The sequence below is a fragment of the Macrobrachium nipponense genome, chromosome 22, assembly GCF_015104395.2.
Source record: "Macrobrachium nipponense isolate FS-2020 chromosome 22, ASM1510439v2, whole genome shotgun sequence".
Lineage (NCBI taxonomy): Eukaryota > Metazoa > Arthropoda > Malacostraca > Decapoda > Palaemonidae > Macrobrachium > Macrobrachium nipponense.
The window spans coordinates 68,348,757-68,362,350 of record NC_087213.1 but is presented as its reverse complement, the minus strand read 5'-3'; the positions used below and the strand labels follow the sequence as shown (position 1 = coordinate 68,362,350).

The 13,594-nt window shown below is 37.5% G+C and overlaps 1 protein-coding gene across 4 annotated transcripts in view; it reads right to left on the bottom strand.

Moving 5' to 3' along the window:
* The window catches only part of LOC135198778 (DNA topoisomerase 2-binding protein 1-like), a 116,850-nt gene that overhangs the window by 24,635 nt on the left and 78,621 nt on the right, over nt 1-13,594 (bottom strand). For all 4 annotated transcript variants that reach the window (XR_010310884.1, XM_064226707.1, XM_064226705.1 and 1 more), the window contains 2 exons: nt 10,791-11,756; nt 5,963-6,093 (listed from right to left, as the gene is read on the bottom strand). Coding sequence is in view for 3 of the 4 variants with exons in the window: in XM_064226707.1 (XP_064082777.1) it covers nt 5,963-6,093; nt 10,791-11,756 (1,097 nt within the window). In the remaining variant the exon portion in view is untranslated. The remainder of the gene's footprint in view (nt 1-5,962; nt 6,094-10,790; nt 11,757-13,594) is intronic.

Genomic DNA, 13,594 nt, shown 5'->3' with positions numbered 1-13,594 from the left:
ATAACAGAAGCTCACAGGGATTGCCAAGAGAACTCCTTAAAGTTGCTTAGGGTAAAAGCTCACGAAGTCCGTGCAGTTGCAACTTCCCTATCTTTTACTAAGAATATGTCAATGAGAGACATTTTAGCAGCAACTTATTGGAGATGTAATTCAGTATTTGCATCCCATTATTTAAAGGATGTTAAAGTAACATACGAAAAATGTTTTTCTCTTGGACCGTATGTATCAGTGGATACTATGCTGGGACATGGAGCGGATGCTGATCCTTAAATAAATTTTGTTTTTGTTTTCTTTAATGATTATTTGTAACAATATTGGTGTTGAGTTTTTTGGGTTGTTTGAAAGGATGTTCGGGGATGACTCCTTTCAATCGTAGTACTAACCCGATGATAGGATCAGGTGATCGGGATCAGTGTCATGCTCTATGATAATGCCATTAGCCAAGGTGTTTTGTCATGTAAGTGGATAGGACCCCATTGACAAAGATCCTAAGGTTCTGTCGAGTAAGTGGATAAGACCCCTTTGACAGACCATCAAGAACTCTTAGCATGAGGTCACTACCTCGCTGAGGCTCTTGAAGCGATGCAGGCTCCTAGGCAGTAGCCATGAAGTCTTTCGCTAACACAGGTAGGAACCAAGGTTTTTTATTTTTATTACCTACAACGTATGTTGTTTCCTGTCTATTCAGTAAAATTAGCTGTCTCTTACCCTCCGCCAAAGGTGCCAATCATGATACAATAAAGTTTTATACATACTTACCTGGCAGATATATACTTAGCTATAGACTCCGTCGTCCCCGATAGAAATTCGAATTTCGCGGCACACTCTACAGGTAGGTCAGGTGATCTACCGCCCCGCCGCTGGGTGGCAGGAATAGGAACCATTCCCGTTTTCTAAGTCAGATTTTCTCTTCTACCTGTCTCCTGAGGGGAGGCTGGGTGGGCCATTTAATCGTATATATCTGCCAGGTAAGTATGTATAAAACTTTATTGTATCATGACAATAACATATTCTTTGTTTGTACTTGATATACTTGATGGTTAATGATAGTGTCCTTGAAATACTATAAAGATTAGTGAAAATTGAGGGAAGTTAATTGTCAAAGACTTTTCAATGAACAGAATAAGATAAAAGTACATACAAGATAGGGGTTCAAAAAATAAAGTCAAATGGATAAAATGCCTAAAATACCTAACAGGAGAGAAAATTAACATACCTATTTAAAACAGAGGAATAAGAGTACGTAAGATAGAGCGAGACTTGTTAAAAAAAAAGTTTGTGTTTCAAAATAGAATGGTTATCTGAAGGCTCCAATGAAAATTTAAAGGTATGCCAATTTCTGGTATGGTGTGGCGCACTGCCTGAATAGATTAGGCTTATTAATAAAAAAAAATCAGCATCACCAGGTCAGAAGCAGCTAACATGCAAACATCAAGCAGAATGAATAAGATGAAATGGACACACAGGACTAGAAAAGGAAACAGTACTTAAAGGACAAGACAAGAAAATTTGAAAAAAGGCAGAATCAATAAGCAAACATTTATAAAAATAATTCAATGAGATTACTCTGCCAAACTTGCAAAGGGCTTGCCTCAAGAATTTTCTCTGAATATGAACTGAAAATGAAACAATATTAAAGACTTTGAGGATAGGATATACAAAATGAAAAATATGAAAGGTACAAAGCAAGTGAACTGCAAAAGTACTTTGCACTGTGATGTTAAAACAAGAGGTATATGCAGATTTTAGTCCCACTGTATAGCAGGGTCAGCTACTTGGGTCAACTTTCTCCATCTATTTCTATTCCTTGCATCTTCTTCCTTCCAGTCCCATCTAACTCATATCCATCCATCTGATCCACTGAAGCCCCCACACTCCTCCCCATCACTGGCATGTTCTTAGCTCTCTTGATGGTTTCATCTCCTCTCTTATCACAGGGCCATAGTATCTCAGACAAGCCTCCCTAGCCTTCTTCTTTACATTACATATACCACACATTCTTCTTATATCTTGACTATCTCTCCTTTTGCATAGTGATATTCCAGCAATCCATCTCACCATCCTCATCTCATTCTTTCCAACAGTCCCACCTCTTTCCTCTCAAGTGCCCAAGTTTCTGCTCCATATGATAGTATGGGACTGATAACTGTCTTATGAATATGACATTACAAACCTGAGGTACACCCAAAAACTTAGAGCTCTTAGTTCGAAAGGGGATAGTGGTCAACCTCCAGATCTTGAGATATTAATTCTACCTATCAGTGGTGCTTCTTCCCCACACGAACCTGGTAGCGATGATTGTGCTACGATAAGCTTTATCAGTCACTCATCCTGGGTCCTCCTTAATTACTGGAACCCATCCTTCCGACGTCGAAACCGTCAAAGAAAATAACAGGGCATTCATCTTCTTCTTGTGATATCCAGGAAGTCTCGCAGCATGAGAAGGCTTCATGTTCACATACCCGGGAATTCCAAACAACAAATTGAAAACAACAGGGGGCAAACTAAACCGGCTTTAAAAGGACGGAGCAAAGCACGTCCTCACTTAAAGACGGTAAGAAAATAACTAACGGGGTCACGAGTTAATGAGGGGTATGGGGGTGGCTCCATGTCTCGTGACCAAGCACAGATGCCAATAGTCCCTTGCGTAAACAATTATTTTAAACTTTACCAGTTTCCACCTGGCGCTGAGTATTTATCCTAATGTTAAGACCGAAGGTTTGTTTCGTATATGAACAACTTCATTTTGAGCCTTAATGGCATTTTCTTGTCAAAAACAGCTCCAATTACTTCTCTCCATTTTCACCATGCTTCTTTCACCCTCCATCTCACTGCTTTCTCAGTACCGCCCTCTGTTATTATTGATCCCAAGTCATTAAACTCATTGTTCTGTTTCGGCACGGTACCATCCTCCACTTGAATGTTTACTTCTTCATGTCTGTCTTTACGACTATTCATTAGCTTTGTCTTTTCAATGTTCACTTTCAATCCTTTACTTCTATGGCTCCTTTCCTTGCTAAAAATCTTTCTTGCAGTTCTTCTGTATCTGCTATAATGACTAAATCATCAGCAAACATCAGTTCCCACAGTTCTTCATTGTTCCTTAATTCTTATGTCAAAATGTCTATAACGACAAGGAACAAGAATGGACTCAGAGCTAATCCCTGATGGAGGCTAACCTCCACAGGGTTAACCTTCCTTCTACTACTCTTTCTAGTATCTTGAATACATGCTCCAAAAGCTTTATTCCTCTGTAGTTCCCACAGTTCAACACATCTCCTTTTTGTTTATACATTTTAATCTTCCAACTATCGTTCCAGTTCCCTGGCATTTCCTCTACATCCCAAATCTTTTCCAATAGTGTGTGCACCCACTCTTTGCCTCGATCTCCCAATAATTTAATAATTACTATGACTTTCCTGCAGTTTTATTTCTTTTCCTTTCTCTATAGCATTCTTGACTTCACTCTCTCTCATGTTTGCCATTGGTCCTTCTACTGAAGCAACATTTTCCAGTTCTTCACGCTCATTCTCAGTGTTTAAAAGTTGTGAAAACTGGTCTTTCCATATTCTCTTGACTTCCTCAATTAAGATATTTCCCTTTTCATTTATAATTATTCCTACATCCTGCCTGTCTTTTCTCCTCGCTTCTGCAATTAAGTAAATTATTTTTTCTTCCTTTGGTGTTCCCATCATCTCATGCCACTCTCTCCTGGCTTCTCCCTTTGTTTCCCTTTGTCTGTCTATCCTTCTCTCTTGTTTGGCAGTTGTCGTCTTCTTCCCACCCTTTTCTGGCTATACTCTTTCTTCACAGTTGTTTGAACACCTTGATTTCACCACCATATTTCATTTTCCTTTTGCTGCTAACCACTTGTCCTCCCACATACCTCTGCTGCTACTGGCACCACCATTTCTTTCATATTGCCCTATATCTCTCAGGCAATTCTGACATTCCATTTACATATCTCTCTTCTCTAGCTCTTTCCACTTTACTTCTTCCCCTTCAGCTTCCAATTTTGATCCTCCTATTACTGCCTGGAGCTTTTCTTTTCCTTATTGCTTTCGTCCTAAAATCTGCCACTACCAGCTTATGTTAAGCTAAAAGAGATTCATTGCTTTCAACTTAAAATCTACCACTACCAGTTTATGTTGAGCTACAAGAGAGTCATTTGGAATAGCCTTACAAAAATCTGTAATGATTTTCTTTGTTTGTTTGTATGGTGCTTTTACGTTGCATGGAAGCAGTGGTTATTCAGCAACGGGACCTACAGCTTTACGTGACTTCCGAACCACGTCGAGAGTGAACTTCCATTACCAGAAATACACATCTCTAACCCCTCAGTGGAATGCCCGAGAATTGGACTCACAGCCACCATGGTGGCAGACCAAGACCACATTGATCACGCCACTGAGGCGCTGTAATGTAATGATGTTCTTGTTTTCCCTCCTAGCCAAAACATAATCAATTTTTGTCACATTCTGTCCACTTTTGTATATTACCAGATGACTTCTCCTTTTCTAAAACTGTGTATTCAAGACCACCAGGTTCACAGCTTCTGTTAATTCCAACATCTTTCACCTTCCTGGTTTCTTCTTCTAAAACCTCTTTCTCCCTGTACTCCTTCTAAGCCATCAGAACTCTCACCTACAAGGGCATTCATGTCCCACAGATAACTAATAGTTCACCTCCTGGAACTCTTTCTATACATTCTTCTAATTTCCCCCTAAATTCCTCCTCTTCACTACATCCTTGTTACATTGCAGCTTATACAGAAAGACACAGTCCTTCACTTTTTATTTACCTATATTTTATGCTATTTTAACATTTTTTATTTTTACGAAACAAGATAAATGTATGCACACACTCACTCACTGGCTGGTGGTATTAAGGCTTCAGTTATAACTAGCACAATGTCTTGCCTACATTTGCAAATCTCCATTTTCAATATTTTGACAGTGGTTAGAGACGAAATAATAGTGTTGCATACAAGAGAAAAAGGGGTTAACTTTATTTTTTGCGCAATATATTTTGAGGAAAAAGATAAAAATTGGTTTTGTAAACAATTGTATGTAACATGTTGCCTGGGGGAAAAATAAAGGTTTACTTTTTTGTGTGTACACAGTACTATGTATTTTAGTGTTTGGGAAAATAAAAAACCCTGGGTACCCTACTGCAATATGTGTTGAATACGATAGGAAAGGAGCTTTTTTCATACTGTATAACATATTTTGGGGAATATGATAAAATTGTTTATGTAAATTATTGTACTGTGTTGTATATGAAAGAAAATAGGGGTTTACCTTTTTGTGAACAATACAATGTATTTTATCGTGCTTGAGGCAAATTAAAAACTTCATGTAGACGACCAAACTAAGTGTCACATAAGAGAAAAAGAAGCGGGGTTGCTTTTTTTGTTTTGAAGTGTATTTATGGAGTTTCTTCTTGTTGCAAATATGGGAAAATAAGGTAGATAACTGCTTTTTGCATAAAGTTTTCAGTTTAAAATGTGTTGTTTGTTATTTATAAGCATATTTAGCGTTTACAGCTATGCACTACTGAAAATGTTAGTTGAGGAAGGGTACAAAGTTACCCCAGCACACCCACATATTTCTGTACTCTGCATTATCCAGCTTTCATCATTATCCCACAAGGCCTTAGGTCTATTAATCACGATAATTGAAGGATTACTATAATGAAGAAATAAGAACAAGACTTGAAGCTAAGTAAGCCTGGACATCACAACTTACAAGTAGAGTATAACCTCCTCCATGGTTAACCTATTTCTCAAAAGTTTCCTCTGAATCTAAAACTTACACATCTCTCTCAACAACCATATACACAGATTCAAAAACACTAACTCACAAATAATTTGCCTCAATTCAAAGAAACACACTCCCAGCTGAACTTGACTATGTAAACAAAGGTATACATAATAAACTACTATGGGATAAATGATCAATACCTCCATTTTTCCACTGATGATATCCTGAGTGTCTCTTGTTAATTGATCTTGAAGTCTTAGTCTTGCTTCCCGCTCCTGTGGATCATCCCATGTAACAGCAGTGTTCTGAGTTTCCGGCAGATCCATTGCCACTGAAATATTAAAATACAGTCATACCTCAATTAACCGACTTAATCCACTCCAGAAGGCTGTCTTTTATCCGAGCCAATTTTTCATATAATAAATACATACAATAAAAGCATTTCAACTTAAATCTAATAAGACTAGCATGCTGAAATTACACAAAAAAAAGACAAAGCAAACAGATAAAAGAGATGAAAATTTACTCTCACTTCACCTATAATTAGGAAGTTGACAGCTTATGTGGAGGATGGTGAAGGAGGTAAAGAGGAAAGATTTTACTATTTGAAAGGGGAGTCCCCTTCCATAAAAACAGTAGGCAATAGTGCTTCTCAGGTTGTTTTGCTTTCGTCTCTTTCTCCCACATTCAATTCTTTGTATCCAGTAACCTTTCCAGTAAATAATCTATATTGGATATAAGTGTTATTTTGGAATTTTTAGGTATTTTCCCAAAGACTTGCTAATTTTATAAAACTGCCGTTTGTCCCCAGGCTTCTCCCTCAGCTGTCTGCCTAAGTCAGTTGTCCAAAGAAAGCATCTGATGCCCAACAGGTGCACCCACTTTCCCAACTGGGACAGGACTTGTAATTAGTATTGGGGAGCTGAACTCAGCTACAACACATCAGCCAATATTGAAACACCTTGCCTGAAATATGAAAGATATTTCCTTGAACTAGGATGAGACAATTTGAGGAAATAAGCATCAGCATGTCTACCAACTGCATCCAATCTTCCTTCTGGATTGCTGCTAAAACCAAACTAGTCACCTCCAGGTCTCCATTCCCTTGAAGTTTTTGGTGCAAAAAATAGGCAATTGTAGAAACAGGATCTGGAACTTCTTGTTATGGAGGCGAGAGGGGAAACATCTATTTGCGAACTTGCTAAAGAAGGCTGGGAAAGGAAGGGAATGATGTCACACTCTTGCACATCTTCACCATCTATGGATCTGCCCCTAGGTCCTGTCAAAACCATGGAGGGCAAACTGCAACACTTTTTAACAGCTGAATTTTCTCTACACACTAAATGTCAATTCTGGATACCCAAAAAGACTTGCTTGAATGAAGTGAAAACTCATCTGCTCTTAGCACTCTGCACCAACATAAAAAGCAGGTCAACATTTGCTGTGAGTGAAGGCTTCTACATAACTGTAACTGATGTAACAGCTACCTGGTCTTGGGTTTCTTCACCTCCAGCACAGTGCCCAGAGTTAAAGCAACCAGCAGAGAATGTTGTTCTTGATGCTCAAGTCTAGCATTCATAAATGCATACACAGACTGAGCCTGATAACTATCTATCCACACTGCAAGAAATTTACCATGTCACTTCTTACCTGGCAGCCAAAAAATCCATCTGGCTACATCAAAAAAAGCTGCACTAGTTATTTTAGTCAGACATAATCTCCGTGATCTGGTAATTTCTTAGTCTTGTGGACTAAAAACCTTGAATAAGACAAAGAGGATTACAAAGGCACTAAGCAATCTGCAGCAGCATCAAATCTATCTGATGCAGGTTAGCTATTAGGGAATGGGAGAGGTTCTGCCCTTGATTCAAGACTGGAAGTCCTAGGGAACCTAGAGTCCTGGGCTACAGACCTTGATAAGACTTACAAAAGCCAATGACAAAGTCTGTTCCTCTTCCTCATCAGAGAACTCGAGAGCCTGAGGATCCATAAGGAGATAACTCAAGGAGATGGAGGCAACTTTTTTATCACAGTCTTGCTACATCAGATACTAATTTCCCAAACTTCATACCCTGAATGATATGGGGAGCTTAAATAATGAGAGATTACTAGGTATGCCTGAACAGGAAATGTTATTCTGATAGATTGAGAAAACTAGAAAAGCTCTTACTTCTATCATTACTACCTATCCTAGCTTCAGAAGATCCCTTTGCTGTCTTTTTGTATTCTTGTCAGCTTCTTGCCTCTATATACTTCAAATAATCATTAATAACTTTACCTGACCAATCAACACGACTGCTACGGTCATTACGAGTTATGTACATATTGAGACCATCATAGGCTAAATAGTAGAGACAGATGTTACTCTGTTACCTTAAATCACAATTTTTGTCGTTATTTTTAAGCATATCCATCCTTCATAAAAAACATAAACAAAATCAGTAACAAAAATATCAACTCTCCAATACATCTTTGTAGGCTGACAGCAGAGAAATACCTGAATGGCAAACAACAGATGCTCGAACCAGCAGTTCACCCTAAAGGGATGAATCAATAGGTATACGGTTCAAACTAAATGATCCTATTGATTTTTTTATTTTTGCCCTCCATCGTCCTCCTGTCTGGCATTAGGAATGCAACTATCAAAATACATAGAGATATAAGATTAATTTCAACCCTTAAACACCAAGCCGGTATTTCCGAAAGTGTCTCCCGTATGACGGCGGCGTTCGCAAGTGAGCGCCGAAGTGGAAAAAATGTTTTTTCAAAAAATCACAGCACAATTAATTTTTAAGATTAAGAGTTCATTTTTCACTCCTTTTTTGTCATTGTCTCAAGTTTAGTATGCAACCATCAGAAATGAAAAAAAAATATCATTATCATATATAAATATTGGAATATGTGACAGCGCGAAAAAAATTTTCATATATAATTGTATACAAATCACGCTGTGAGCAAAACAGTTAAAGCTAATGAGTTAACTATTTTTATTTTTGTATTGTAAACTAAACTGTGATGATTTTGGTATATAACAAATTGTTAAACGATCAAAGCAACAAAGAGAAAATATTATTACAATATAATGCATAAATTCGTAACGCACGGACGTAAAAATAAATATTTTCAAACATTCAAAATATTGTGCTAGAGACTTCCCGTTTGTTGCAAAATGAAGGTAATTGATGGAATATTACTAGACTGCAAGTGTTGTATCTTATAATTGCAGTTTTCGACCATTTTGGTCGAGTTAAAGTTGACCGAAGGTCACATTTTTTCTATTTATCGTTATTTATATAAAAAAATTTCAAAACTGATAAAAGCTACAACCATGGGTTGTTTTTTGTTGTATTCTACATGAAATTGTGCACATTTTCATATATAATACTTTATGTAATGGCTAATATAAAACGGAGCAAACATTACGACAATCGGACGAAAAAATTTCTCATTTTTTCGGAAGAGTTACCACGTGGACGCGAGGAAAAAAGTTTTTAAAAAAATTCACCATAAATCGAAATATTGTGCCTAGAGACTTCCAATTTGTTGCAAAATAAAGTTAAATGATTGAATATTACTAGAATATAATATTTTTAGCTTACAATTGCGTTTTTTTACCATTTCGGTCAAGTCAAAGTTGACCGAAGGTTGAAATTTTGGCACTTAGTTATTTATATGAAAATATTTCAAAACTGATAAAAGCTACAACCATAGGTTGTTTTTTGTTGTATTCTGCATGAAATTGCACACATTTTTGTATATAAAACTTTATGTAATGGCTAATATAAAACGGTGCAAACATTACGACAATCAGATGAAAAAATTTCTGATTTTTTCGGAAGAGCTAACGCGCAGACGTAAGGAAAAGGTTTTTTCAAAAATTCACCATAAATCGAAATATTGTGCTAGAGACTTCCAATTTGTTGCAAAATGAAGTTGAATGATTGAATATTACTAGAATGTAAGAGTTTTAGCTTACAATTGTGTTTTTCGACCATTTCGGTGAAGTGAAATTTGACCGAAGGTTGATATTTTGGCACTTATCTTTATTTATATGAAAATATTTCAAAACTGATAAAAGCTACAACAATGGGTTGTTTTTTGTTGTATTCTACATGAACCTGTGCACATTTCCATATATAAAACTTTATGTAACGGCTAATATAAAATGGTGCAAACATTACGACAATCGGATGAAAAAATTTCTGATTTTTTCGGAAGTTACTGTGCGGACATAAGGAAAAAGTTTTTTTTCATAAATTCACCATAAATCTAAATATTGTGCTAGAGACTTCCAATTTGTTGTAAAATGAAGGTAAATGATTGAATATTACTAGAAAATAAGAGTTTTAGCTTCCAATTGCGTTTTTTTGACCATTTTAGTAGAGTCAAAATTGACAGAAGGTTGAAATTTCTGCACTTCTCGTTATTTATATGAAAATATTTCAAAACTGATAAAAGCTAAAACCATGAGTTGTTTTTAGTTATATTCTAAATGAAATTGCGCACATTTTCATATATAAAACTCTATGTAATGGCTAATATAAATGGTGCAAAAATTATGTCAAAGTGACAAAATAATTTCTGAGATGTTTCGCTGATGCTTTTTAGTGCAAGAAGAAAGAAATTTGCGCTTGCGCGCCTGGGTAACGATTGTAAACAAAACAACAGCTTGATCCATGAACTCCCAGCATCCCTCAAGGTGCGTGATTCAAAAGTTTTCACCAAGTAGGCCTATAACTATTTTTCTGTGAATTTTTAAAAAAACTTTTTTACGTCAACGTTTCATACGTCAAATTGGCACCCAACAGAATTTTCGGCGACATTTAATATGTCCAATAGGCGTTTAAGGGTTATAAATGCACTCATACAACACAATGAACACTTTAAAATCACCATTCAAGAGTATGCAGGCTGACTACAGTTAAAGATAAAAAAATAATATTTATGCAGATTGAGAAGACATTTTTCATACCCGGAAGCTATGGTATTACAGTGAGGCAAATTTAGTGCTGTATACATAAAATTTACCTGGCTGAGTTTCAACTTGAACATCTCTCGTAGGCGTATGTTTAAGTCTTTCAGAAATAGATTTGTTCCTGTTAAGACTTCTTCGTTCAGGTCCACAAGCAGATGCTAATGCTTCAATTTCTTCCAACTGCCTTGATATACTTTCATTCATTTCACTAGATGCCTTCAAAGAAGTATTATTACTAGTATTCATTGTTTCCTCTTCTTTGGTTTCTTCAACCTTATCATCACCTGACAAATGCTTCTTTCTAGGACGTCCTCTTCTGTTATTTGTGCTGCTTTTTGTACACAATAAGGAAAGGGCCATTTTTGGATTGTGTGTGTGTGGAAAAAGTTCTTCATCAATTTTCTTATTTTCATCTTGACACATCCAAACCCACTCTGGGGCAACAATTATTTTCCCCTCATCTCGTGCTGTTCTGAATTCTTTAGTCTTATCATTAGTCTGACCTTGAAAAATAAAATGTGTTACACTATTGTCAAGTGACCATCGGTAGTCACCTCCCAATTTAGTAACAGCCTCATACAGTGCCCTTTGTTGATCATGATGCTTATATGCTGTACAAACAACAACACCAGCAAGAGGTCCGTGATATTCAGGCACAACAGTATCTTCTGTTTCCTGGTTTTGCTCTTCCTTGTTTTCCACTTCCATATCCTCCCCTTTTGAATCCTTTTCAGAGATTTCATCTTTTTTCTTATACCAAATTGGAGTCTTTACCCTAAAATTCTTAGTCTTCTCTGACACTTCATCTTGGAATCTTTTGTAATACACTTCAACTGGAGTGCCTTGATCTGCTGGTTTTTTCATGGGAGGCTCATCTGGGAGCGAGTCCAGCAAACGTTTATAGGCCTTCCTGACACGTGAAGGTGGATTTGGCTGCCACGTACGACCATAAGGTGTATCCGGCGTAGGCATCTCATCTAAGCTTTGATTTCCCTTGGATACTCTTGGAGTTGGGTACACTGAAATGAAATGGAAGATGAGTTCTAGTTTTCTAAATATGTACTATATTACAATTAACAGAACAATTAAAGAGATGACATTTTAAACATTTCAACAGATTAAAAAGGTGCATTATACCACTCATAAAACAGTCCTTTATTAGAACACTATAACTATTCAGTATATTCAGAGAGAACGTCTAGGATTTTGCTTTCTGCATGCTCCCTAGGGTCTCTCCTTTGTTGTACAAATACAGTACAGTATTTTGCATTTACTCTCACAAGTTTTAATTTTTCCTTTAATGTTAACCCTTCTGGAGTGGCACACCTCCTGTGATGCACAAAAATGGCATAGTAGGTGATGCAGGCTGTAACATATGATTATCATTGTTTTGTACCATGATATTTGAAAAATGTTCAAATCACTTGAATGGGCCATAAATAACTATGTGGCAACACTCACACCTCAGCTCACATTACAAGGGAAAATATTCTGACTGAGATTTCATAAGGGAATGTACTACACCTCCCATCCCAGTACATTTCATATATATTTGCCCATAAATATACTCAGGGACTGTGCTAGTTTTAGTTCTTATATTTTACTATAGTATGTCAGCGGTAATTGCATAGAGGGAACATGTATAACTAACTAAAAGTCACTACACATCGTAAATAATTGCCCATAAACATTCTCAGGGATTGTTGCTGATTTTAGTTCTTATCTTTATTTTATATTATGAGAGCTGTAGATGTAATTTTGGAAAATGAAGTAAAAAAGAATACAGTGGAACCTTGCTTTTTGTACATAATCCATTCCAGAGTGTCTTGCAAAGTCCAAAACATACAAAATCTGAAACAATAATTCCCATAAAGAATAATGTAAATCCAATTGATGTGATTCAAACACCTAAAAATATTTTAAAAAATGGCAATTTGTCAAAAATTGCATTTTTCCTAACTATACAAACCTGAGGTCCTTTTACAATAGGAAGGTAACTTAGAGGCAGCTGGAATGGTCGTAAGCTTCGAACAAGGGAGTTCAGTAGTTAACTGCTTGTCCGACACTGCGCGTGCTGCGCGACTGGGAGGTGAAGAATCTCTTTTGCTTTAGGCCCAGGAAAAATGCAGTGAGGGGTGGCATGAGGTGGGAGTATATGTAAAGGACCTCAGGTTTGTATAGTTAGGAAAAATGCAATTTTCGACAAATTGCCATTTGTTCCGATACGAAATACAAACCATCGGTCCTTTTACAATAGGAAGACTCACTTCTTGGTGGGAGGAATCTGAGTCTTAAGAACAGACTGGTGTTCGCCCAACCTTGGATTCCCTCCCTGGTCATAGCCTCTGCCCAATTGATCGGGGTATGTACCGAGGCAAGCATACCTCTTAAAACTAGCAAGCAAGAACTTGTTCCTATTGCAAGAGGCAATATGAAGCATGGGTTGTCTCTTGTTGGCTTCCACTTCCCCCCCCCTTGTTAGGGGAAGTGGTGGATAATCGCTCCTATCCCTACTGAAAGGGATAGGATGGGGGCTCGGTCGAGTAGCTTACCTGCATCGCCTCCTGATCCAGCGTAGTGACGACCGCGTCCCTCTGCCCACACCAGTCACATTCTCATTCACCTATCCCTTCATGCAGTCACACAAGGATGCGAAGCTGTTCTGTCCGCTCGGGTGCTGGGTAAGCTACACAACGTATTGAGCAGCCACCACGGGTCCTAAGGAACAAGTGTCCAAGGACCTGTGGGCTATATCCTGAAGGTAGAATGAGGAGCAGGTGGTCTGGTTGGACCAGACCCCTGCCTTCAGTACCTGCGCCACGGAGAAGTTCTTGCAGAACGCAAGGAAAGGACCAAT